Source organism: Schistocerca piceifrons, chromosome 6, assembly GCF_021461385.2.
Source record: "Schistocerca piceifrons isolate TAMUIC-IGC-003096 chromosome 6, iqSchPice1.1, whole genome shotgun sequence".
In the NCBI taxonomy this organism is placed as follows: domain Eukaryota; kingdom Metazoa; phylum Arthropoda; class Insecta; order Orthoptera; family Acrididae; genus Schistocerca; species Schistocerca piceifrons.
Window position 1 is genome coordinate 431515890 of NC_060143.1, and position 26531 is coordinate 431542420.

A 26531-nucleotide genomic window follows, 5' to 3' on the forward strand; every position below is an offset into this window, starting at 1 on the left:
ACACACACACACACACACACACACACACACACACACACACACACACACACACACACGTCTCTGATAAGGATACAACTGAAGCAAAGAAGTTAAGCAGATGAAAATGAGAGTATTAAGAATTTAATGAAGCACTGTTGTTGCTGACGATGATATGCTTGCTTGAGTGCAATAAATGAGATCTTTAATGCCAGAGCAGTGATGATAAGGGATCTGTCAACTTATCACAATAGTACTGGTAACTGATCAGAAAGAGAGAGACAGCAAAAAGTGTCACATTTTGAAAAATTATAGCAAAAAAGCATGAAGAGATATGTCAAATAGTTGTGTGATGTGTGACTCAAATGTAACTGTTAGTTGGTTATAAATTATTACTACCTATAGAGATCAGCTTGAATTTGTGAGCTTACAAAATCATCATGGATGCATAGTCAAAGTTTCTCAAACTTTTCAACTTTTTAAAAATTAGTGGAGTATGTATAGCTTTATTTTCATTTTCAAGTTCTCTTTAAACTTTTTTTTCAGTTATTGCTTTCATTAGACTAATGGTCTTTGAGGCTTATACATTATATGCACAATGTCTTACATCTGTAGTGTGTTTAATTTCCTACACTTTCATAGGAATCTATTGTATTCAAAGTCAGTTTAAGGCACAGTAATATAAAAAATAATGACTGTATTGTGAGAATTACAATTTGTGTTGACCAGGACTTGAAGTCAGATTCCAGCTTTTCACAAACATTCGACTTGACCATAAGCGTACAGGACAATGCCTCGGGTTTAGCATTTCTTGCACTATTTCGTGTCCCTGGATCTTCACTGATTTCATCCCCACTGAGTCAATTTATCATATTTCATCAACAATCACCCCTGTGATGCTATTCACAAGTAACTCTTGAGAGAAATTACAGGTGGAAATGTCAGTGGCAATGAAACAATTGACAGTCCAATATGGAATAACAGTGATAGCGAATGGACAGATTGTTACTCACCACACAGAGAAGGTATTGTGTTGTGGACAAGCTAAATGAAAAAAAAAAAGCTAGAAATTTTCAGCTTTTGGGCTACATCCTTCATTAGAAGTAGAAAACACAAATTCATATAAGCACAACTCATGCATGCAAAACCACTGTCATCCCTGGGCACTAAGATCTGATTGCAGCTGTGTCTGTGGTGGGCAACAATCTTGCTGAGGTAGGTAGTGTGGGTACATAAGAGGAGTATGGAAGGGAGGGTGTAGGATAGCAGTGGGAAAGATGCTAGTGCTGCTTGTGGGAGTGTGAAGGAACATGGTTGCAGTAGGATAAGGCAAGTGTAGGATTGTAGTGTGAGCAGCAAAGGGGAGAGCAGTAATATTTTTGGAGAAAATTTAAGTGCGTATCGGAAGTATATGTATTTGTCACAGTCTACAAGAAACTCAAAACCATTGAGATGAAAACTGAAGCTGCATGTGAGACTGTTTGGGCAAGACTCAGTATCAATGGTGGGCATAAAATCATAATTGGATTCTCCTATTGCTCCCACCAGACACTGCACATTAGTTCCCCAACCATACTGTAATAATCAGTGGAGACTTTAATCAACCAACTATCAGCTGGGAAAAATACAGTTCTGTTAGTGGTGAGCATGATAAGACATCCTGTGAAACATTACTAAATGCCTTAACTGAAAACTATCTCGAACAGATAGTTTGGAACCCCACTCATGACGGAAATATATTTGATCTAATGGCAACAAGTAGACCTGACCTCTTTGAGGATGTCACATCAGTGGCCATGACACTACTGTAGCAGAATACTGTCAAATGTTCTTCCACAAAACCAAAAGAAATTTTGGTCACATGTAAAGGCTATTAGTGACACAGTTACCGTCCAGTCACTAACAAATCAGACAAGAACTGAAACTGAGGGTAGCAAAGCAAAAGCTGAAATGCTTAACTCTTGTTTTCAAATGTTCCTTTACAAAGGAAAACCCAGGAGAATTGCCTAAATTTAACCCTTGTACCACTGAAAAGGGTGATGATAACAAACAGCTGAAATTGTTAAAACTGGAAGCTTTGGTTTGGGACTGTCGAGTAGAAGCAGTATTTCTTGATTTCCGAAAAGCATTCGACTTGGTACCAATCTACATTTATTCTCAAAAGCGTGGCCAAATGGGTTGAGCGAAATTTGTGTCTGGATTGAGGACTTTTTGGCAGGGAGGATGCAACATGTTATCTTATGAGGTCTGTTCAAAAAATTCTGCAACATTCATAAGTTTGCACCAATGGTGTGTTGGAGCGAAATGTGGCTGGCATCCCTGCACGTGCCTGTGTTTAATGTATAACTGCTGAAAGTTTCATACTTACAAGTCTGTTAGTTATTGTACAGCATTGTATTGAGTAGAATATTGTGTCACACTGTTTGCAAATTTCGAGATGGCGGAGTTAGAGGAGCAATGCATCTTCATTAAATTTTGTGTGAAATTCAAGAAAACCTTTAGAGAGACTCACCAAATGGTGCAGGAAGCCTACAGTGTGCTTAAGCCATACTTGGTGTTATAAATGGTTCACACAATTTAAAAATGGCCAGACGGAAGTTCAAGGTGACCCTTGTTCAGACACCCTTTGATGTCCACCACCCTCGCTCATGTCACGAACATCAATAAAATTGTGCATGCCAATCGAAGACTGACTGTCTGAGAGATTGCAGAAGAATGTAACATTTCAATTGGATCATATCATGAAATCTTTATGCAGCCTCTTGGAATGCACTGTGTTGCCATCAAGTTTGTCCTATGGCTCATGCCTCAAGAGCAAAGAGACCTTCACCTTGCAATCTGCAAAGAGCTTTTGGATCTTGCAAATAAGAATGAGATGTTCCTTAAAATAATCATAGCTGGTGATGAGACATGGGCCTACAGTTATGATGTTGAGAACAAGGTTCAATCTTCACAATGGGTCGGGAAAACTTCTCCAAGATTCAGAAAAGCTCATCAGGTCATGCTGATAGTTTTCTTTGCCTTTCAATGATTGTCCACAATGAATTCGTGCCACAGGGATAAACTATTAGTCAATGGTACTATCAGGATGTGTTGCAACATCTTTAAAACAATGTGAGAAGGAAATGGCCTGAAACGAGGTGAGACAAATCATGGCTCTTGCATCGCAATAGTGCACCCACACATTCATCCCTGTTGGTGCATGACTGCTACACAAAAAACGAAATCACTGTGCTGACTCATCCTCCGTACTCTCCAGACCTGGCCCTGCAGACTTTTTTTTTTTTCCAAAGTTGGAAACACCACTGAATGGATAAAAGATTTGCAATGATAGATGACGTAAAAAAAGTTCTGGAATTTTTTGAACAGATCTTGTATATGGAGAGTCATCATCAGACGTAGAAGTAACTTCAGGTGTGCCCCAGGAAAGTGTGTTGGGACCCTTGCTGTTCATATTGTATATTAATGACTTTATAGACAATATTAACAGTAACTCCGAATTTTTGTTTGGCACCCTGCTTTAAATGTTCAGAAATGTAACACTGTGCACTTCACAAAACAAAAAAACATAGTATCCTAAGACTACAATATCAATGAGTCACAGTTGGAATTGTCCAACTCATACAAATACCTGAGTGTAACACTTTGTAGGTATGAAATGGTATGATCACACAGGCTTTGTTGTGGGTAAGACATGTGGGTAGATCTTGGTTTGTTGGTAGAATACTGGGCAAGTGCAATCAGTCTACAAAGGAGATTGCTTACAAATCACTGGTGTGACCAATTCTAGAATACTGCTCAAACTACATTGGCGGACTCTTGAAAATAGATGTAAACTAACCCTAGAAAGTTTACTAACAAAGCTTCAAGAACTGGCTTTAAATAACAACTCTATGAATATACTACAACCCCCTATGTGTCGCTCACGTAGGGATCATGAGGACAAAATTAGAATAATTACACACAAAGGCATTCAAACAATTATTCTTCCTGTGCTCCATGTGTGAATGGAATGGGAAAAGCCCTAATAAATGGTACAATGAGATGTAGGCTCTATCATGCGCTTACAATGGTTTGCAGAGTACAGACATAGACGTAGAGATGTACATGTAGATAGGCAGATGAAGGAGAGAGCCCAGTGAAGGTTGATGACAGGGGGGTTATGGGAACGAAGGATATGTTACAGAGAGAGTACCCACAAGTGTAGTTCAGTCAGTGAAGTAGTCATTACAGTGAAGCACATCACCTTGGGTGGCATGTTCAGCAACTCGGTCGTCAGGCAGCTTCTTGGCCACAGTCCGTCGGTAGCTATCTATGTAATTGACAGCTTGTTAGTAGTCAAGCCCAAGTAGAATGCTGCACAGTGGTTGCATCTAAGTTTGTAGACCACATTACTGCTTTCACAGGAGGCCCTGCCTTTTATGGGGTAGGAAACACCTGTGACAGAACTGGAATAGGTTGTGGAGGGAGGATGTAGGATGTATGGGACAGCATATCCCTGCTACAAACCTAGATGCAAGACACGTTCCATACATCTTCTTACTACCACCTGCCAGTGACAGGACTGGAGTAGGTAGTAATGGAAAGAGGGAGGGTGTGTGGCATAGCTTCAGACCTAGATGCAAGGACATGTCCCATACATCTCACCATTATCACCTACCCCAGTTCTGTTACAGGTATCTCCTACCCCATCAAAGGCAGGGTTACCAGTAAATCTAGCATCTGATCTTCAAACTTAGTAACAACCACTGCACTGCATTCTACATGGACATGACTAATAACAAGCTGTCTGTCTGCGTGAATGACCCTGACCACTGCCAAACAGTGACCAAAACACCTCAGTACCACCCAGTTGATGAGCAAGCCACCCAACATGATCAGTTTTACCAACTTCTTCACAGACTGTCATCTGGATTCATCCCACCAACAGAAGCTTCTCTGAATTACACAGATGGGAGCTCTCTCTGCAACATACCGTATTTACTCGAATCTAAGCCGCACTCGAATCTAAGCCGCACCTGAAATTTGAGACTGGAAATTCAAGGGGAGAGAAAAGTTTTAGGCCGCACCTCCAAATCGAAACAAAGTTGGTCCATTGTAATATGAGACACAATTTAGGTTGAATGAATGACGATACAGCTACAGTAGTTTGGTTCGAGTCATAAGCTTAGCAGTTAAGCTTTCCCAGGTAGCCATTGCTATGTGTCAGGCGCTCCGTCCGTATTTATACTGGTACCCTTCCTTTTTCACGTGCTTCGTCTGGTTTGAATTGATTGCTTATTTTCCTTTGATCTGATAAGTGCCGTTCTCTTTGTTATAGGTGTTGACGTCACTCTAAGCTGAAGATGCGTTACTGTACTGTGTCATGCATTGTTTACGGCATTCTGATAATGAGTGTTTACGGCCTGTCACCACTCGCGGCATGGCTTGCTTTTGTGCGTGCCACCGCCACTTATTTATTTTTTTTTTTTTTTAAAGTGGAATCGTCTCATTAGCGAAACGATGGCAAGAGACTGCTATTTGTTGTTACTTAACACTGCTGCTTTCTTTGATAATGATCAACAAGAACCAAATAATAGACTGCGTATGATAGAAGATGTTCTGAACGAGAGTTTAGCGAAAATTTTTCTCCGTTTGAAAATCTTTGCAGACACCTCTTTAGTACATTACATTCTGCACAGAAATTAGAGTCATCTTAGATTTAAAAATCTAGTCAATTGCCGTGCTTCATTTCTGACTGTATCACTATTACGCATAAGAATAATATGAATATAAACATGAAGGGGTATATCTATTCTTCCGCGTTTGCTGTTGTCTCACACTAGTTTCATAGTTTATTAGGCAGACAGAATTTAAATGAGATAGCAGCAAACATGAAAGAATACATGGCAAAATGTGACCCACAATTCATAAAAGTTCTTATTAGCAACCATCTCTTCTCACAGGTAGGAAAAAATTCAGAACGTAGAGTTGGCCATATTGACAAACATCCCTAACAGTCTTGCCAGTTGGATTTTCGTAGTACATTGAAATGCTGCAACATTCGAAGATGAACAATACGGAATTTGTATTTACTTCGATGGATAATGTATGAAAACGCAGTGGTCGAAACTCGAGGCGGAGGAAAAAAAACTCGTCTTCCACCTTTTTTTTTTTTATTTATTTATTTACTGACGCAGAGGTTTTGGCGCCAGTGTTTATCTTTGTGCCTGCAAAGCATGCCTGTGTAGTGCTACATATATTCGACGGCAGAAGTTAGTTGTGGTGGCACCTACCAACATTTTTCAGAACTTCCACTTACTTTGCACTCGATTCTAAGCTGCAGGCGGTTTTTTGGATTACAAAAACCGGAAAAAAAGTGCGGCTTATATTCAAGCAAATACGGTATACTTCATTCCAGTAATACTGCTCACCCCAACCTTTCCTATTACCTGTCCTCCACCTACGTGTCCTTTTCCCTGCTCACACTCCAGTACTACACACTCCTTCTCTCTTGTCAATGCATGTATAAAGTCCTCTCCTCTTCTCAACATCTCCCCTCCTCCCAGTAGCATAATTTTTCAATGCTGTAGCTGTAACCTGTTTCCAACATTTCCCTGTATACTCCCACAAATAGCACTAGCATCTTCCCCACCACTACTCTGTCTCCCACTTCAGGGTTCTCACTCTTTTCCTGATCTGAAAATTAATGTCTTTTTAAATTCTGTGAACACATGCATTCTAACGAGAATTTTTTTTAAAAAAGAAGCTGCAAATTTAAGATAAAATAAAATATTCATTTGTTCCACAAGATTTTTTTTTTATTTAGCAAAACCAGTTGATAGGCATTATTAGCCACTTTAAAATATGTATTTTATAATTAAATTTTATTTTATATACACACTACACCATTATCTACATACACATTAATTGTTGTTGTTGTTGTTGTGGTCTTCAGTCCTGAGACTGGTTTGATGCAGCTCTCCATGCTACTCTATCCTGTGCAAGCTTCTTCATCTACCAGTACCTACTGCAACCTACATCCTTCTGAATCTGCTTAGTGTATTCATCTCTTGGTCTCCCCCTATGATTTTTACCCTCCACGCTGCCCTCCAATACTAAATTGGTGATCCCTTGATGCCTCAGAACATGTCCTACCAACCGATCCCTTCTTCTGGTCAAGTTGTGCCACAAACTTCTCTTCTCCCCAATCCTATTCAATACCTCCTCATTAGTTATGTGATCTACCCATCTAATCTTCAGCATTCTTCTGTAGCACCACATTTCAAAAGCTTCTATTCTCTTCTTGTCCAAACTATTTACCGTCCATGTTTCACTTCCATACATGGCTACACTCCATACAAATACTTTCAGAAATAACTTCCTGACACTTAAATCTATACTCGATGTTAACAAATTTCTCTTCTTCAGAAACGCTTTCCTTGCCATTGCCAGTCTACATTTTATATCCTCTCTACTTCGTCCATCATCAGTTATTTTGCTCCCCAAATAGCAAAACTCCTTTACTACTTTAAGTGTCTCATTTCCTAATCTAATACCCTCAGCATCACCCGACTTAACTCGACTACATTCCATTATCCTCGTTTTGCTTTTGTTGATGTTCATCTTATATCCTCCCTTCAAGACACCATCCATTCCGTTCAACTGCTCTTCCAAGTCCTTTGCTGTCTCTGCCAGAATTACAATGTCATCGGCGAACCTCAAAGTTTTTATTTCTTCTCCATGGATTTTAATACCTACTCCAAATTTTTCTTTTGTTTCCTTTACTGCTTGCTCAATATACAGATTGAATAACATCGAGGAGAGGCTACAACCCTGTCTTACTCCCTTCCCAACCACTGCTTCCCTTTCATGTCCCTCAACTCTTATAACTGCCATCTGGTTTCTGTACAAGTTGTAAATAGCCTTTCGCTCCCTGTATTTTACCCCTGCCACCTTTATAATTTGAAAGAGAGTATGCCAGTCAACATTGTCAAAAGCTTTCTCTAAGTCTACAAATGCTAGAAACATAGGTTTGCCTTTCCTTAATCTTTCTTCTAAGATAAGTCGTAAGGTCAGTATTGCCTCACGTGTTCCCGTATTTCTACGGAATCCAAACTGATCTTCCCCGAGGTCGGCTTCTACTAGTTTTTCCATTCGTCTGTAAAGAATTCGTGTTAGTACTTTGCATGCTGTGGCTTATTAAACTGATTGTTCGGTAATTTTCACATCTGTCAACACCTGCTTTCTTTGGGATTGGAATTATTATATTCTTCTTGAAGTCTGAGGGTATTTCGCCTGTTTCATACATCTTGCTCACCAGATGGTAGAGTTTTGTCATGACTGGCTCTCCCAAGGCCGTCAGTAGTTCCAATGGCATGTTGTCTACTCCGGGGGCCTTGTTTCGACTCAGGTCCTTCAGTGCTCTGTCAAACTCTTCACGCAGTATCGTATCTCCCTTTTCATCTTCATCTACATCCTCTTCCATTTCCATAATATTGTTCTCAAGTGCATCGCCCTTGTATAGACCCTCTATATACTCCTTCCACCTTTCTGCTTTCCCTTCTTTGCTTAGAACTGGGTTTCCATCTGAGCTCTTGATGTTCATACATGTGGTTCTCTTATCTCCAAAGGTGTCTTTAATTTTCCTGTAGGCAGTATCTATCTTACCCCTAGTGAGATAAGCCACTACATCCTTACATTTGTCCTCTAGCCATCCCTGCTTAGCCATTTTGCACTTCCTGTCGATCTCATTTTTGAGACGTTTGTATTCCTTTTTGCCTGCTTCATTTACTGCATTTTTATATTTTCTCCTTTCATCAATTAAATTCAATATTTCTTCTGTTACCCAAGGATTTCTACTAACCCTCTTCTTTTTACCTACTGGATCGTCTGCTGCCTTCACTACTTCATCCCTCAGAGCTACCCATTCTTCTTCTACTGTATTTCTTTCCCTCATTCCTATCAATTGTTCCCTTATGCTCTCCCTGAAACTCTGTACAACCTCTGGTTCTTTCAGTTTATCCAGGTCCCATCTCCTTAAATTCCCACCTTTATGATTACCTTTTTATTAATTATGATTACATATTCTAATTACTTTCATACCTTTCAGCATGAATTCAACTGATCTTCTGAAACTGTTTGATTGGAAAATACATTTCATGTCTCCCACATTTTCAGCTTTTTCTGCCAAATCAGCACATTTCTTTAGTTCACGAACAGCTTCTTCTAATCTCCTCTTTTTGGTTTACAATCCTTCTATTTCATCTACCACTCATTTTCTTTTAGAACCTTACATTTCACTTTGTCTCAATTTTTTCTGTTCTTTAAGATACAATGTATACTTTTGCCTGGCATCAACAGCAGATAAATGAAGTTCCTTCCTCACTACAAAATTAGCTAACCCCCAGTGAGTATTAGATGATCAGTTATTACTCTTTTGGCAATAAATGTTTTACTTTCCATATTCTCCACTTCTATCAATTTTTTTTCATGAGAAACCTCTTTCTACATCTGCTTGGCCATGAGATAAAATCAATAACTTTTTGATGACATTGTACAGCTTTGAAAAATCTGGAGTCAAAAACTTACTTCAAAGAGAATCAAGTCTTTCCTCTGAAGGACTGAAAACTTAAAAGAGATCATAGTTAGATGATACTTGCCCACTTAGAAATTTATTATAATTTATCAGTAGCGCTTCATATTCATCTTCTCTGGTAACTTAAGCCTTCATAAGATTGCTTAACACCGATTTCATTTTAGCATAACAATCAAAGCAATTAAATGCCATCTGCCTTGGCTCTAAAGAAGATAAATTTGGACTATAACAGAAGATTTTTCTAGCAAGTTTTTAGCTAACGAAATAAAAAATTATGAGCATCAGATCTTGAATTAAAGATCTCTTTCTTTGAGACTTGTTTCTCAAAAAGTAAATTTTTTGGTATTAGGTTTCCTATAAAGCCTAAACTAATACATAGATTTGTCTTCCAAATCAAATTTTGATAGTCTGTTTTCAGAGTTTAGTTTATCTATGTGTTATTTTTTTTATTATATTAAAAGTTATAAAAACATCAAGAACAAATCCTCTTAGATCCTCTTCAAAAAAGGTAACATTGGATTAAGGCTTTGATATTTTTCCAAGAATGGTTTTAACATTCTGGCAACAGGTAAAAAAATGAGTTTCACAGTTATCAAGTCATCTTTGGTAGATTTTTCTACTGTCTATTTTTCTACTGTCTCATAAGATTTTGTACCTGGTTTGTAACATTGGTTTTTTTCACACAAGAAGCAAACTGTTTCACATCCTGCCATACCTATAACGTCCTCTCTGTTGCCAGAATATTTTAAAACCACCAATGACTACAAAATTTAAATGGTATTTTCTCACTGGTTGATATTTTTAATAAATCCTTCCTATGTGAGGGAGAAGCCTTGAACAGCCAGTAAAGTGCTGCAAACAAAGCATCTAAATTGCACCCTGCCACTCTGTTTCCCTTCTTAAAAGCATTATTCATCACATGCAGGCCACAACTACCTAAATTAAGCACCTGTTCATTGAGCTCTTAATTTAAATTTCCTCGAATCATACCAAATAGTTTCCATTTCATAGCTGGGCCATCCACTGACTTCTGAATTAACGTTTGTTAGATCACAAAATGCTTTCATAGCATCCTTGGCAGCACTGTGACCTAAGTTAGTAGAAGATAGATATCGTGTTTACTGTATTGTTTACGTCATCCCAGTAATGGACGTGTAAGTCCATTGTTTGGCCTGTAGAGATTTATATAATGCTTCATCAGAGTGTAGTGTGAAACTATCCATATTATTAATTTTATCATGCATTATATTCATGAAATATGGTGCCACCCCAAAGCTGACCAAGTATGCACACTTAATTGTTCCACATAAAAACTGTTTTGCAATGTTGCTGTCTAAAAATATTTGCTGAAAAACATCACTGATGTCCTTACAAGACCTGTAAGAAAAATTATTAGTCACACATTTGATTGCCTATATTATTTCAACATCTAATATTGCATTTTTTAAAACTTGTTCTACTGCTTCATGAATGTTTTTCTCCTTTTGTTTGGGAACTACAGAATTGGGTGTTGTAGTTTCTTCTTTAGTTTTTTGATTATAAGTTCACAGCACCTGTTTCTTTGGCCATCATTAATATCATACGTCTCTTACCTAAAGAAAAATATTAAAAACGTAGTTTTCATTATATATATATATATATATATATATATATATATATATATATATATATATATATATATATATATAGACACACACACACACACACACACACACACACACACAACTTCTCAAATCCAAACTCAAGCTGATGATCGTGTTGTGCAATTATTACGATGTCCTCAGTACAGTGCTGAATTAATAAATTAGATTTCATACTGTCCATAATGAATGCAAGAGATTTACCACCCTATCCTGCACATAAATTTTTATGTCGCTGTTTCCAGTTTCGTCTGCTAGGAGCACAGTTCTCGCGTCATGTCAACAAACTGTATTCTTCTTGGCTCATAGTTGCTGCCAATTTCACACATTGCATGCACCACTACAGAACCAAACAATTTGTGCATCATTTCACAGTTTTCCTGCCTCAATAACTTAGTATCAAATTTTGTCATTTAAATGCACCATCACTTAAGCCTCTCGTGACAAAGCAATGTCTGGTGAAGCTTCATATATTTTGATTGGTAAAAAGTGCTAATGCAGTGGTCACATTAATGAATATGTAATTTCATTCTGCAGTTATCCAAGATGGCTGCAATACTATTCCCAGACTTTCTTTGACTTTCTTTACTTTTACAAGTGTGCTAACAACTATTGCATGTAGGTATGAAGGTAGTACAATAATTATTTCTCATTTAATCAGAACATCAATCAGTCCGAGAACAACGGTTGAAATGAACAACACTAGTCCAGTCACCCAACAGAATATTTAGCATACTAAGCCACTAAGTTATCACCAGCTCGTATGCAGCCGAAATATTTGCAATGAAAGCTAATCATGGTTGGTTGCATTTAAGTGAACTGTTTGATTGAGCGAAGCTTCGTGGTGATAGATATAGGTGTGACTCCAGCATTGTAAAGGTTTAGAGCAGATAAACTTTACATCTAGCAACAAAGTCATGGCAGTTTATTGGATTTGAGAAAAAAAAATGCTTTTATGCCAAAATTGAAACAGTTTTTATGGTTTCTCATAATGTGAATGTTCAATATTACACTTGCAGTGGTGCATGTCAATTGTTTGCTAGGTGATTTACATTCTAGCATTAACGAGAACAATGACAAATCTAGTCTTTCTGTCAGAAAAACATGGAAAAGAAACTAGCATCTTTCAGAAAGAAATATCAAGATTTTTTCATAATAGGGTGAACAGTGCAAGGAATGAGTGCCAATATAAAAATAGCTTATGCAAACTAGAAACTATACAGATTGGTATTTTACATGAAAACAATGAGAATTAATGCACTTACTTTCCATTTGTACCTATGAGTGAATGTAAATAAGCTAGCATCAACCAACTGATGCAAGTCCAGGTTTTAGAGGTTGCTCTCAACTAATTATTTTATCACAAACTTATTCCGTAATAAAACATTATTCACTATAATAAAATAAATACATATGGAAAAATGATGGAAAATGTACTTAATGATCATATGAAGTTTTAAGGACGATTCTCCCATCTTTCCAAGCACAAAATCTTTGTTGCACACTGTGGTGTCACCGCCAGACACCATACTTGCTAGGTGGTAGATTAAATCGGCCGCGGTCCATTTAGTACATGTCGGACCCGCGTGTCGCCACTGTGTGATCGCAGACCTAGCGCCACCACAAGGCAGGTCTCGTGATACGAACAAGCACTCGCCCCAGTTGTACGACGACCTTGCTAGCGACAATACGGACGAAGCCTTCCTCTCATTTGCCGAGAGACAGTTAGAATAGCCTTCTGCTAAGTCCATGGCTAAGACCTAGCAAGGCGCCAATTGTAACAGTGCATGTATCTTACGAGTCACATTTGTATAGTCAAGAGAGATGTATCACAAGGATCATTAAAGTTAAGTATAAAGCAGCTACGTACTTTTCTTGCTACCATTCAATAGTTATCCTGTTCCAGACTTGACGCCCATCGGCGTGTGTGTACGCGTGCCTTTCTGTCGGCTACTTCAAGTGGCGTCTTGTTACGTCACTACAGATTGGCGACGAGGCAACGGAAAGGGTTTTGTTCTCTCTAATTGCTTACATTTACTTGTGTCATGGCTTCGCCAGATGTACTGTCCGAATTTTGTCGCTTGCAGAATCAGCAGACGCAGGCGTTATTGGATGCCCTTGGACAGCTCGTCCAGGGTCAACGTGCCATTCAAACCGATGCGGCCGCCGCCGCTTCACCGCTACCGCAGCCACAACTCGCAGTTGCACCGCCTTTTAGGCACTACGACCCGAACCACGAGACTTGGCAGGAATGGTCCCGCCAGTTTGCCTTCCATCTCGCCGCCTACAGAATTCAAGGTAATGAGCGGCAGCCGTTTTTGCTTTCTTGTGTCAGTGTGTCCACCTACCGTGTGATAGTGAAATTGTTTCCCCGACGCGACGTAGCAACTCTGTCCTACGAAGAAATTTTGTCTGCTTTAGATGCCTATTTCAAAGAAACAGTTAATGTGGTTGCAAAACGGTATACGTTTTTTCGTACAAAATGTACGGCCGGTCAAACTAATAGGGAGTGGGTAGCAACATTGCAAGGACTTACTAGGGACTGTGCCTTTGACTGTGACTGTGGTCTTTCTTATTCAGATACAATGGTACGTGATGCTATTGCACAGAACGTTTCTGATGTTCGCCTACGGGAGCAAATATTGAAACTAGTTAATCCCTCCCTTCAACAAGTGATAGACATATTGGATAGACAGGACACACTTGACTGTGCTCAGGAATCTTTTGAAACTTCGCCAGCTGTGTGTAACATTCACCGGCCCGCCGGGCGAGCTGCGCGGCCCGGTCAACTGCCCTCGCGCAAACAAACGCAGCTGCCGCCGCGCTTTAAGCCACGTGTGCCGCGCCAGCCCACAAATGCAGTGAAATCATGCCCGCGGTGTGCTACTAGACATTCGCGTGAACATTGCCCGTCACGCCAAGCTATTTGCTTTTTCTGCAATAGGAAAGGACATGTTCAAAGTGTTTGCCAGAAAAAGCTCCGATCAGACAATCACAATCATTCCAGGCCCTTTGCTTCGCGCCGGAATCGAACCAAGGACACTCAGGATCGTGGACCTTCGCCCATGGACATTCATGTAGTTAATTCCGATTCGTCCAGTGACACTTTCTCTAACAGTGACTGTGTTCATCCCACAACAACTGTGCGTCGACGTCGCCGGAAATCACGTCAATTAGCAAGTGATTCTGTACAAGTGTCTGTTCCAATTGCACAAAACAGTCGCTCTTGTCGTCAGCAGGACAATAAACTTTTTGTAGATTTGGACTTTAATGGCAAGGTCATACCGTTCCAGCTCGATACCGGAGCTGCAGTTTCATTGCTCAATCACGACACGTACAAACAACTGGGCACACCTCCGTTGCGTGCCGCAAATGTTCAGTTAAAAAGTTATTCCGGACAGACAATTCCTGTGTTAGGACAGTGCACTCTTTTTGCAACATATAAAGGACAAATAAAACTTGTGTCGTTTTACGTTCTTCGTTCTTCTACTGCAGTGAACTTGTTTGGCTTAGATTTATTTCAGTTGTTTAACATGTCTATTGTAAATCAGGTGCTATCAGTGAATCAAACTGTGCCTTCAGACAGTGTTTCTCGTCTGTGTGACGAATTTGCAGACATTTTTGCACCGGGCTTAGGTTGCGCTCAAAACTATGAAGCACATTTGGAGCTGAAAGTAAACGCGCAACCGAAATTTTTCAGAGCGTGCAATGTTCCCCACGCATTGCGTGATGAGGTCGCAAGAACTTTAAACGATCTAGAATCACAGGGTGTAATTGAACGTGTGCAAGCTTCTCTCTGGGCCTCACCCTTAGTAATTTTGCCAAAACCTTCCGGCAAATTGAGACTTTGCGTGGACTTCAAGGCCACAGTGAATCCACAACTGGTGACTGCTACTTTTCCTTTGCCCCGCCCGGAAGATCTTTTTGCTAAACTGTGCCCGGGAAAATATTTTTCAAAGTTGGACCTAGCCGATGCGTACTTGCAAATACCGGTGGACGACGAATCCCAGCGAGTATTGGTGGTTAACACGCATCTTGGATTGTACAGGTTCAAAAGACTGCCGTTCGGGTGTGCATCCGCCCCTGCCTTGTTTCAGCAATATTTACAAACTATTTGTGCGTCGGTCCCTACTGCAGCAAACTATCTGGACGATATAGTGATCTCCGGACAGACAGAAGAAGATCATCTTGCGAACCTACGAACGTTATTTCAGGTCTTGCGACAAAATGGTCTTCGCTTGAGGAAGGACAAATGTGTGTTTTTTGCTCGTGACTTACCATACCTGGGCCATGTCATCAATGCCCAAGGCATACATCCGAGTCCAGAGCACCTCCGTGCCATCCAAGATTTACCTTCCCCTCGCAATGTGAAACAGCTACAGAGTGTGTTGGGTAAAATTAACTATTATAATAAATATGTGCGCAATGCCTCTTCCATTTCAGCTCCGCTTCATCGCTTACGCCGTAAAGGTGTTCCGTTCGACTGGACGACGGAATGCGAACGCGCCTTTCGCCAGTTGAAATCGGCGTTGCTTTCTAATACTTGCCTCACGCCATTCGATCCCCAGAAACCCCTTTTGTTGATGGTAGATGCATCGGATTTCGGGATCGGTGCTGTCCTTGCGCACAAAGTTGGCTCGCATGATCGCCCTATTGCCTTTGCGTCCAAATTGCTCTCGTCTGCGCAAAGAAATTACTCGCAGATAGAGAAAGAAGCTTTGGCTCTCGTGTTTGGTGTTACTAAGTTCCATGATTTCTTGTATGGTCATCACTTCACCATCATCACGGACCACAAACCTTTGAACATCGCTTTTTCATCCGAACAAGCCTGTACCTCCGCATACAGCGCAGAAATTCATTCGCTGGTCTATTTTCCTCTCGCAGTACCGCTACGATATCTTGTATCGGTCCACTGCTAAGCACGGAAACGCCGATGCGTTGTCCTGTTTGCCTGTTGCTGAGGATAAAGCATTTGATTCTTCCGAACTTGCTTGCCTGTTCATTGATTCGGAAACCGATGAAGTGGTCGAATCGTTTCCAATTGATTTTCGTCGTGTAGCTACAGCCACAGCTGCTGACCCTGTCCTTGCTACTGTTTTGCGTTTTGTTGCTACGCAATGGCCTTTGTCAAAGTCTCGGATCGAGGATCCGTTGGTTCGCCGATTTTTTGCTCACAGGGAGAGACTTTTTGTTCGACGTGGTGTTTTGTTGTTGCGTTCTGATAATGATCAGTCCAGAGTCGTGGTCCCACGTTCGTTACAGTCCTCTGTTTTACGGCTTCTTCACCAAGGACATTGGGGTATAGTCCGAACGAAACAACTTGCTCGTCAGCAGTGTACTTGGTTCGGAATCGATGCTGCGATTACGAATATGTGTTCTTCTTGCATGGCGTGTGCCGAACAACAATCCGCACTGCCGCGGAAAGTCTTTGCATGGCCGAAAGCCACTTCCCCTTGGCAACGCTTGCACATTGATTTTGCTGGTCCATTCTGGAATGCTCGATGGTTGGTTCTGGTCGACGCCTTCAGTAATTTTCCTTTTGTTGTCCGGATGTCTTCCACGACGTCCTCCGCCACCATCCAAGCGTTGTCTGCTATCTTTTGCATTGAAGGTCTTCCGCAGACTACTGTTTCCGACAATGGCCCACAATTCATGTCCGCAGAATTTCAGTCATTCTGCCAGGCCAATGGTATTCAACATCTGACATCCGCGCCGTTTTCGCCTCAGTCAAACGGTGCCGCTGAACGATTGGTCCGGACTTTCAAGTCACAGATGTTGAAATTGAAAGAGTCGCATTCTAGGGAGGACGCATTGTTGCTCTTTTTGTCTTCGTATCGCTCTCAGCCCCGAGATGGTCGATCGCCGGCTGAGTTGCTCCATGGTCGTCCTCATCGCACCTTGATGTCTTTGCTGCATCCGCCGCATCAGGTTCCTTTGCAGCGGCAGACTCCTGCTTTTGCTCCAGGCGACGTTGTATTTTATCGCACCTATCGAGGTTCACGGCGTTGGCTCGCAGGGCGCATTCTTTGCTGCCTCGGCCGCGCGATGTATTTGGTTTTGGGGGCCTCTGGTGAGGTGCGTCGGCATCTCAATCAGCTGCGCCTCTGTCGTCGCACGGGTTCTGCCGCTCCCCGTCTGCTTTCAGCGACGGTGCCGTCCGGTCAGCGCCCTGGGGACCCATCTACTGGCTCGCCTCATCCGCAGGTGTTACCGACGATGCCTTCCATTTGGCCCCATGGCGACGTGCCGCTGCCGCAGCCGCCGCCGCAGCCGCCGCCGCAGCCGCCGCCGCAGCCGCAGCCGCCGTCGCCTGTTCTCCCGCCGGCGCCGCCCGCATTCGACGCTTCGCTGCAGCCGCCAAGCGCCTCCCAGGGTCACGCGCCGCCGATCGCTTCCCGTGACCAGCTGTCCTCCGCCATGCAACTCCCACCCGCTCCGGACCACATGACGTCATCGCGCGTCGGCTACCCCGACGCAATGGAGGTCGACCCTTCGGCCCCTCCTGTTTCTTTACGGGCGCATACACCGCATGTTGACGTGCACCCTGGACTAGGTTTTCAGGCGTTTCCTAGCTCCCCTCAGACCGAATGGCCGGGTGCGGGTGGCACAGCCTCGCCTGTTGTTAGGCTCCCCACCTCATCGCATACGTCAACATGGGGTCCTCCCCACGGCGGGCGGAAGCCTTATCTCACGACCGTTCGCTGATTTGCGGGGGAGGAATGTGGTGTCACCGCCAGACACCACACTTGCTAGGTGGTAGATTAAATCAGCCGCGGTCCATTTAGTACATGTCGGACCCGCGTGTCGCCACTGTGTGATCGCAGACCTAGCGCCACCACAAGGCAGGTCTCGTGATACGAACAAGCACTCGCCCCAGTTGTACGACGACCTTGCTAGCGACAATACGGACGATGCCTTCCTCTCATTTGCCGAGAGACAGTTAGAATAGCCTTCTGCTAAGTCCATGGCTAAGACCTAGCAAGGCGCCAATTGTAACAGTGCATGTATCTTACGAGTCGCATTTGTATAGTCAAGAGAGATGTATCACAAGGATCATTAAAGTTAAGTATAAAGCAGCTATGTACTTTTCTCGCTACCATTCAATAGTTATCCTGTTCCAGACTTGACGCCCGTCGGCGTGTGTGTACGCGTGCCTTTCTGTCGGCTACTTCAAGTGGCGTAACAGTCTTGTTACGTCACTACACACACAGTGTGCAATTTGCTCTGAACTTATCATCAGATGGTGTAATCCAATTCCTGAATTCATCTTTTTTTTAACCAAAGATGATTAAAAACACACTTACCCATTATGGGCATTTAATCGCAGTAACATTCAACAAATTACTCAATGGAGGGCATAATTTAATTCTTGAATTTGTCATTTGTTAACCAAAGACAGTAAATAGATGAATGCTGGGTATACAATATTCTGCCCTTAACATTACATGCATAGATGGAGATCAAAGATGCCATGGGCATTAAAGCCTACTCCTTCTTGGTTGTAGTTGCCATATAACCCACAGCATCTCTAACATATTACATGGAACTACTGCCAATATAGAATAGGCACTTATCCTTGTGGCATCTTCAATCTCCTGTGCAAGTGATGCCTGGGCTTAGTCTCACATAGCTACGCAACACTCCTCACTATTGAACCCAAAGATGATCTGAAACACATTTTCCCATTGTGGAATTTTTCAATTTTCACTAAAGGACAGTAGCACTCAACAAAATCTATATTAAAGAACTAAACAAGCACTAGCTCACAGGGTACTGATGAAAAGGAATGAATGGAAAGTCAATGGATTAATCAGTATGACATATGACATTTACTCTTCTCATCACATAGAAAATCTGTTGAATATCGATGAAGATACATGCCCTCCTCACGAGTACAAATCTAGAACCAATAATGATATAACAAAAACCACCGTGAGTGGGCAGATGGAATGCATCATGCATTTCAGCAATTCGCCGTTGAATTAGGCAAGCCCTCTACAGTTTGATTATGAAAATAAGGTGGTTTATTCTTTGTGTAATGTTGGCGTGTTTTATTGAGTTTCATGTTGTCTGTCCTCTGTCCCCCATTGTAGCCATTTGCCAAGCTCAGCAATCTAAGAGTTGTGGATGTTTGGGATCGTAGCTGCTATATGTTACAAGGTGCGCACTTCTGCAGGTTACTAGTACTGGCCCTTTCACCACAACCATCCGTACATTCCATTCCCCCACACAGTATCTACCTGCCTTCTTTCCATAGCCAAATCATATATGGGCAGTAACCTTTAGCTTTCCTTCCTGGCTGTTGTCTCATATGTGAATAATTATTTCCACAAGCATACCGAAAGGAAAAGTAATGAAACTTAAAAAAACAAACTTTTATACAATTTTTAGGACCTTAAACTTTAAAAAATGGCCTTCTTAGGGGACCCTACAAAGGATTTTGAAAATTACAGCCTTTTTGGGCCTTTTTAAGGCATGTGGGTACCCTGCTTTCTCCATCCCACACCTCTTCTGTAGGCTCGCTACCTGCCGCAGCTAGATTGCTGCTTGCCTCAGATGCAGTCACAGTTGGGCTGTAGTCCCTTGAGATGATATAGGCAATAAAAGTTAGTGTCAGGCCTGAAGGTGTGCTCATATAGCCCAACAGTTAAGACGATTGTTTGTATAAAGCAGCAAATTCAGGTCTCGAGTCTCAGTATGGCATAAATTTTCAATTGCCAGAACACAAACACAGCAATGAAGTTTCAGAATTTCTGTACAGTCTTTACTGGTGCCATTTCATGACACCACTTCTTCACTGATTTCATCTCCAGTGACCTCATTTATTACATTTAAGGAGTTTTATTGAAAAACTAAATGAAAAAAGTTGCAAAAGTGGAATTCAAGGCAGTAGTTTTCTTTGACATTTTGCTATGACTTTTAAGCAATTTGTCCACAACATTTTAATAAAGAGTGATTTTTCAGTAATAAATGTAGCAGACAGCAAAAATATTCTGAAAAAAGGAATAATTGTTGAGGAGGTAACCTTTGAACACTTCATGTGGTTGCAGCCTTCATTCTTTTGTATTGGAGACTTGCAGTTGGGACAAGGTTTTGAGTTGGTGACCAGCCACAGGCAGTTAGCAGCATCCTCAGTCTCAGTGCATGAAGCTCGCAGCTCCTCAGGCCGAACTTCTGAGATCTTGCGCTGCCACTGTTGCCACTGCTGACAACCACAAGGCGCATGTGCCTCCCCTAAACATTCCCTGCACAATTGAGAATAATTTAGCCTCACTCTCTACACAAAACATTATTTCATTAGTACAATAGATTATAGACATTCCTTAGACAAACAATAATCACTAATAGTTTGATGTTTCAATAGCTAATTAATAGTTTGTAAAACTGAAATTTTTAAATTATTTACAGAAAAATGAAAAATATTTTAAAAGAGAAAAAGCAAGAGAGAATGATTATGCTAACACACAGAGTGAGGCTACAGTTGCCTGAAACTGCAGCAGTCATGTGGTGTGAGTTGCATTTGCATGAGTCTGTGTGTGTGTGTGTGTGTGTGTGTGTGTGTGTGTGTGTGTGTGTGTGTGTGTGTGTGTGAACATGTCGAAAATTAGAGGAAAAATTTGGTTACCAGTAGTGAAGCATACAAGTCATCATTCAAGCACCAATGATATTAAAAGGTAATGTTATATGAAGGCCAACAAAGAATGTATGTTCAAAGAATAATGTTAAGTCCCAGTACTGAGATGGTGATACTTATATTTGCACAATGTAGATCTGTACAGTGATTCATTAGTAAACACTTCCAGGCTAAGTTGCCGTGGTCGATCTGTAGAACTTCTTCTCCCTGACGTTTCGTTCTCAACTATGGAGAACATCTTCCGAGGTGAGTCAATGACTGTTTGACTCATCTCGGAAGATGTTCTCCGTAGTTGAGATCGAAACGTCAGGGAGAAGAAGTTCTACAGATCGACCACGGCAACTTAGCCCGGAAGTGTTTACTGATGAAGACGCCGGCCGTGAAAGCCTACATGGAATGGTTGTACAGTGATTGTTGCTAACACATGGCATGGGTTATGGTCCTGTGCACAAGATTCAGAGCAGGGTGGGTGAGCATTGGAAGAAGACAGGGATTTAAATGAGCTAATCATAGAAAATTAGGAATATATTTTCAATAATGGTATACAGAAATGGATTCAACCCAGGGGAGGATGCAAAGGCTGGCTGCAAGTCTAAGCGTTGGGGCCTAAATAAAGAGGAATAGGGGAAGGTACAGATGGATGTAATGTCCATGCTGTTGGTGGCCAGTCCTGATGAGCAGAGACAGAGGCAGGGGGTGTCAGGCTACCCGCCCTTTCTGAAGTCTGGATTCCAAGAGCATTTTCTCTGAGCGAAGAGAGTGAATCAACTGTATTCCGTTCTCCAGAACCTTTCAACAGCCACACAAGTGATCCACATCTCACACTCTCTATTGGTTACACTGACAGTGCAGACTTAACAGCCAGTTTAACAGAGGGCTGAAGGCATCTCTTGTCAGTGGCTTTAACTGGGCAGAATTGCTTCAGTTCTGAATGGCAGGCAATGTGGGTCATGTAGGCACAACAGAAGTTATGCCGAGTGAACACTTTGACTGGAAATATTTATTTTAAATAAATATTTTCAAACTAAACCCCTAAATATTCCCTGAACTATACAACTGTACAGTGAACTGCAGCAAGCATGCAGCATTACAACGCAAGTTGTCAGCTGACTGATTTGCCGATACAGCATGATAAACATTTATGTGTGCTGAAGGGTGTGGGTGACATAATGCATTCTGTGTAATAAGGTGTTTTCGTGACACTAAAATGTAACCAATTTAACATTTTGACAGCTGACCACATAAACATTGATGTTTCTTACAATGCCTGCCACTTTCATGGTTTTCAATATTTGTTAACATGAAAGAAGGAAGAACAAAAATGTTCAGGGAAATTCAGGAATACATAAATGTAAGTCATTTAGGAAAGACATAAATAAGAACTGCAGGGAAGCTAAGATGAAATGGCTGCATGAAAAATGTGAAGAAATCAAAAAAGAAGTGATTATCAGAAGGACTAATTCAACATATAGAAAAGTCAAAACAACCTTTGGAAAAATTAAAAGCAAGGGTGGTAACATTAACAATGCAATCAGAATTCCACTGTTAAATGCAGAGGAGAGAGTGGTTAGGTGAAAAAAGTACATCGAAGGCCTCTATGAGGGGAGTACTTATCTGATAACATGATAGGAGAAGAAATAGGAATATGCAGGGAAGAGATAGGGTTACAACATTAGCATAAGAATTTAAAAGAGCTTTGGAAGATTTAAGATCAAATAATGCAGAAGGGATTGACAACATTTCATCAGAATTCCTAAAATCATTGGGGGAAATGATAACAAAACAACTATTCATGTTGATGTGTAGAATTTATCAGACTAGCAATATACCATCAGACTTTCAAAAAAATATCATCCACGCAAATCTGAAGATTGTGAGCTGACAAGTGCAAAAACTATCACACACTCAGTTTAACAGCTCATGTATGCAAGATGCTGACCAATATAATATACAGATGAGTGGAAAAGAAAATTAGATTAAGATCAGTTTGGCTGCAGGTAAGGTATAGGCACCAGAGAGGCAGTTCTGACACTGCAATTGATAATGAAAGCAAGACTGAAGAAAAATCAAGATATGTTCATAGGATTTGTCAACCTGCAAAAATGTTCAACATTGTAAAATGGTGCAAGATGTTCAAAATTCTGAGAAAAATAGGGGTAATCTATGGGGAAATACATGTAATACACAATATCTAGGAAAACAAAGAGGGAACAATAAGACTAGAAGTCCAAGAGTTGAGTGCTCAGATTGAAAAGGACATAGGACAGAGATGTAGTCTTTCACCCTCTACTGTTCAATGTGTACGTCAAAGAATCAATGACAGAAGTAAAAGAAAGGTTCAAGGGTGGGATTAAAATTCAAGGTGAAAGGATAACAATGACATGATTCACTGATGACATTGCTGTTCTAAGTGACAGTGAAGAAAAATTACAGCATCTGTAGAATGGAGTGACCACTGTAATGAGTACAGAATATGGACTGAAAGTAAACCAAAGAAAGAAAAAAGTAATGGGAAATAGCAGAAATGAGAACAGTGAGAAACTTAACACCATAATTGGTCATCATGAAGTAGATGAAGTTAAGGGCTTCTGATACCTAGGCAGCAAAATAACCTATGACAGATGGGGTAACAAGGACAAAAGAAGCAGACTAGTACCAGCAAAAGGGGCATTCCTAGCCAAGAGAATCTAGTGGTATGAAACATAGCTCTTAAGTCAAGGAAGAAATTTCTGAGTTTGTAAGTTTGGAGCACAGAATTGTTCATTAGTGAGACAGGGACTGTAGGAAAACCAGAACAGAAGAGAATCAAATCATTTGAGATGTGGTGCTACAAAAGAATGTTGGAAATTAGGTTGACTGATAAGGTAAGGAATGAGGAGGTTCCCCACAGAACCTGTGAGGAAAGGATTATAGAGAAAACATTGACAATAAGATGGGGCAGGATGATAGGTTATCTGTCAAGACATAAGGGGATAACTTCCATGACAGTATAGGGAGCTGTAGATGGTACAAATTATAGAGGAAGACAGACTGAAATACAGCCAGAAAATAACTGATGAAGTTTGCAACTGCTACTCTGAAATGAAAAGGTTGGGAAAGGAGAGGAATTCATGGTTACTAAAAATGGAGAAGGAGAAGAAGAAGAACAAGCATGAAAAGTAGAAGAAGAGACATGAGAAATAATAACCAGAAGGAGGAGAACAGCCAACAATGAAAAATGATCGAACCAATGAATATATGTGATTTTGTATTCATGAATGGGAGAAATCGTATCCCATCAAATGAGGGAATCGGCAGTCTACAGAAATTGATGGGATTGGCATTCAAAATGTTAAACACAGTTCAACAGCAACAAAGAGTAGTTTACAAAAAGTCTACATGTGAGAAGCATTTACTGTGTGGTGACAAATTTTATCTGTCCTGTGGCATGGTAGGTGTATTGGTGGAAAATGTTGGCCCCAGACAAATTATAGCTCACCCAAAAATGTCATAACTGTAACTGTTGTCAATCAGTGTATTCCAAGAAGATACATCTCTTGTATTTCAGTGGAGTCACAAGTAACACCATCCATTACACACTAAATCTGTGAAAAACCCTACACGTGTTTGTGTACAAGATAAAGAAGATACCGGAGTGCGCTCTGCAACAAAAATAAGAATTTATGGAGAATATGCTCTCCATGGTTGACTATGTTGAATTCTGTAGTGTAAGAGGAAGAGTGTGGAGTTTCCAAAATAGTTGCTTTATTTCTGTAATTATCAGTATGAACATTATTATTATTAGTATACTTTACAAAACTGTCCTCAAGTGGCTGCTGTGGCTGCTTCTTCCAGTTATTATTTAACATGACTCATTCTGCATAACTGAAGACTCTCCTTTATGGAGCTTGATGCATGAGAAAGTTTAGTGCCGTGAAAATGGTTTACAGCTGAAACAGAACTTTAGCTGGATTGTTTCACAAAAGGACAAATCTGTGATTTTTGAGCTATTGCACTGAAAGCACACATCTCTGTAGGCAACCGCACAGGTGACAGCTTGTGCTGTAGTTTTGAGAAAAGGTGTAATTAGAAATTTTGAAGTACTACTACCTGGCACATATTGTTTATGGAAAAAATTGTTGCTACAGTACAAGCACTGAGAACCTACTCGGTAAGTAACTGTACCCTAGCCACTTTTCTTTCTCTTGTGTACATTTCCTACACACTTGACTTGACCTCAATGACTACTTTTGAGGGTCACAGTGAAGGGCACAGTTTGCCATAACAGTCATACAACACTGGACGAGATAGAAAATTGATCTGCCAGGAATGTGCATCCATTTTAATTCATACACTTTAGCAGATGACAGGCAATAATGTACAGTGGAAACTACAGGTTATTCCTACATTGTTGTAGACAACTCACATTTTTATGAGTGGGTGACAGTAACGTGCATCTAAGGGGTATATCAACCTTCATAACCTCTTTTTCTGGTTCCTTACAGTGATAGCTGTGCCCCATGCCATCTGTTAGACACATATGGTATTAATTGCAGAATTTATGAACAAAACTTTAATGGCATTCTCAATAAAGAGGAAACTAGTAAGTTTCTATTGTTCACTGTGCCTCAGTTATTTCATTTCATTTGCAGAATTCTTTATGAAGCAGCCTGTATACATAAACCTTGAAACATAAATGTGCTGTTTGGCCATGATAGGTAGACTCTTCATACTGGCACTGCCAATAGTACAGGAAACTGGAACAAGTGTGATATTCACAATCTCCAGGTGCTGCCAATATTATCTAGAACACATGTTTCGATAGAAATGTGGCATCCATTTTTAGAGAGCCAGTATTTCTTAGTTTATTGTGCTCTATCGAATTTGTGAGTTGATCTGATTTGCAGACTGTGATAACAGTTTAAAGTGAGTGAATAGGCAATCCCTGGTCCATCGAGTACTTCATCTAGTTTGCCATCAACACCACAATGGAAAATGAAGTTTGTCATTCACAGCAGTAAGTGAAAAATGATTTTTTTTACATTTTACATTGCTGCAACAAAGAAAAACAGCAAAAGTATCAGCTCCACTCTATTGCACAGGCTAAATTACAAGCTGCTACATACAAAGGTAAAAGCCTGTCCAGTTCTACAAGGCTCAGAAGGTTTCCCAATACTATTTGAGTGAATCACTTGGAACCCCTGGCAACAAGGTTTAATTTCTGTTGTAATTTGAATTATTAATAATATTACTATTGATCATCCTTTAATATGGCAGAGTATTACATTAGAATTATTTTGAAATGTATGTTCTGTTGTTGCTGGAGGACTCAGTGTAGGTGAACTACATGTTGTAAGAGCTACTATATGCACACTGTAGTTTCACATGTAACATGGCTGCTGCTAATATATACAAAGGATTCTTCCCATTAATCCAGTCCTACAATCCTCTATTCCAAGAGCAAAGTACAGGGCATGTATAATTACACTTATATTCCATCTAATTTCCATGATAGTTATAGATAATACACCATACCACAGCAGCCAGGTCAATAAAGTATCATCTAAATATGACTTTTAAGATTACAAAGATAGAGCGATGTTTGAGTGATCATGAGCCGAAAAAATAAACTGCAGTGATAGAACGAAAAAAAAAAAAAAAAAAACTGTGTGGCTTAATTAAAAAGAACAAACCAGCCAAGAAAGTTAATGGTCTTAACAAGCTT

The 26531-nt window shown here is 40.7% G+C and overlaps 1 protein-coding gene across 3 annotated transcripts in view; it reads right to left on the reverse strand.

Moving 5' to 3' along the window:
* The window catches only part of LOC124802978 (ankyrin repeat and IBR domain-containing protein 1-like), a 579445-nt gene that overhangs the window by 206348 nt on the left and 346566 nt on the right, over window positions 1–26531 (reverse strand). For all 3 annotated transcript variants that reach the window (XM_047264079.1, XM_047264078.1, XM_047264080.1), the window contains one exon: window positions 20219–20438. In XM_047264079.1, coding sequence (XP_047120035.1) covers window positions 20219–20438 — 220 coding nt within the window. The remainder of the gene's footprint in view (window positions 1–20218; window positions 20439–26531) is intronic.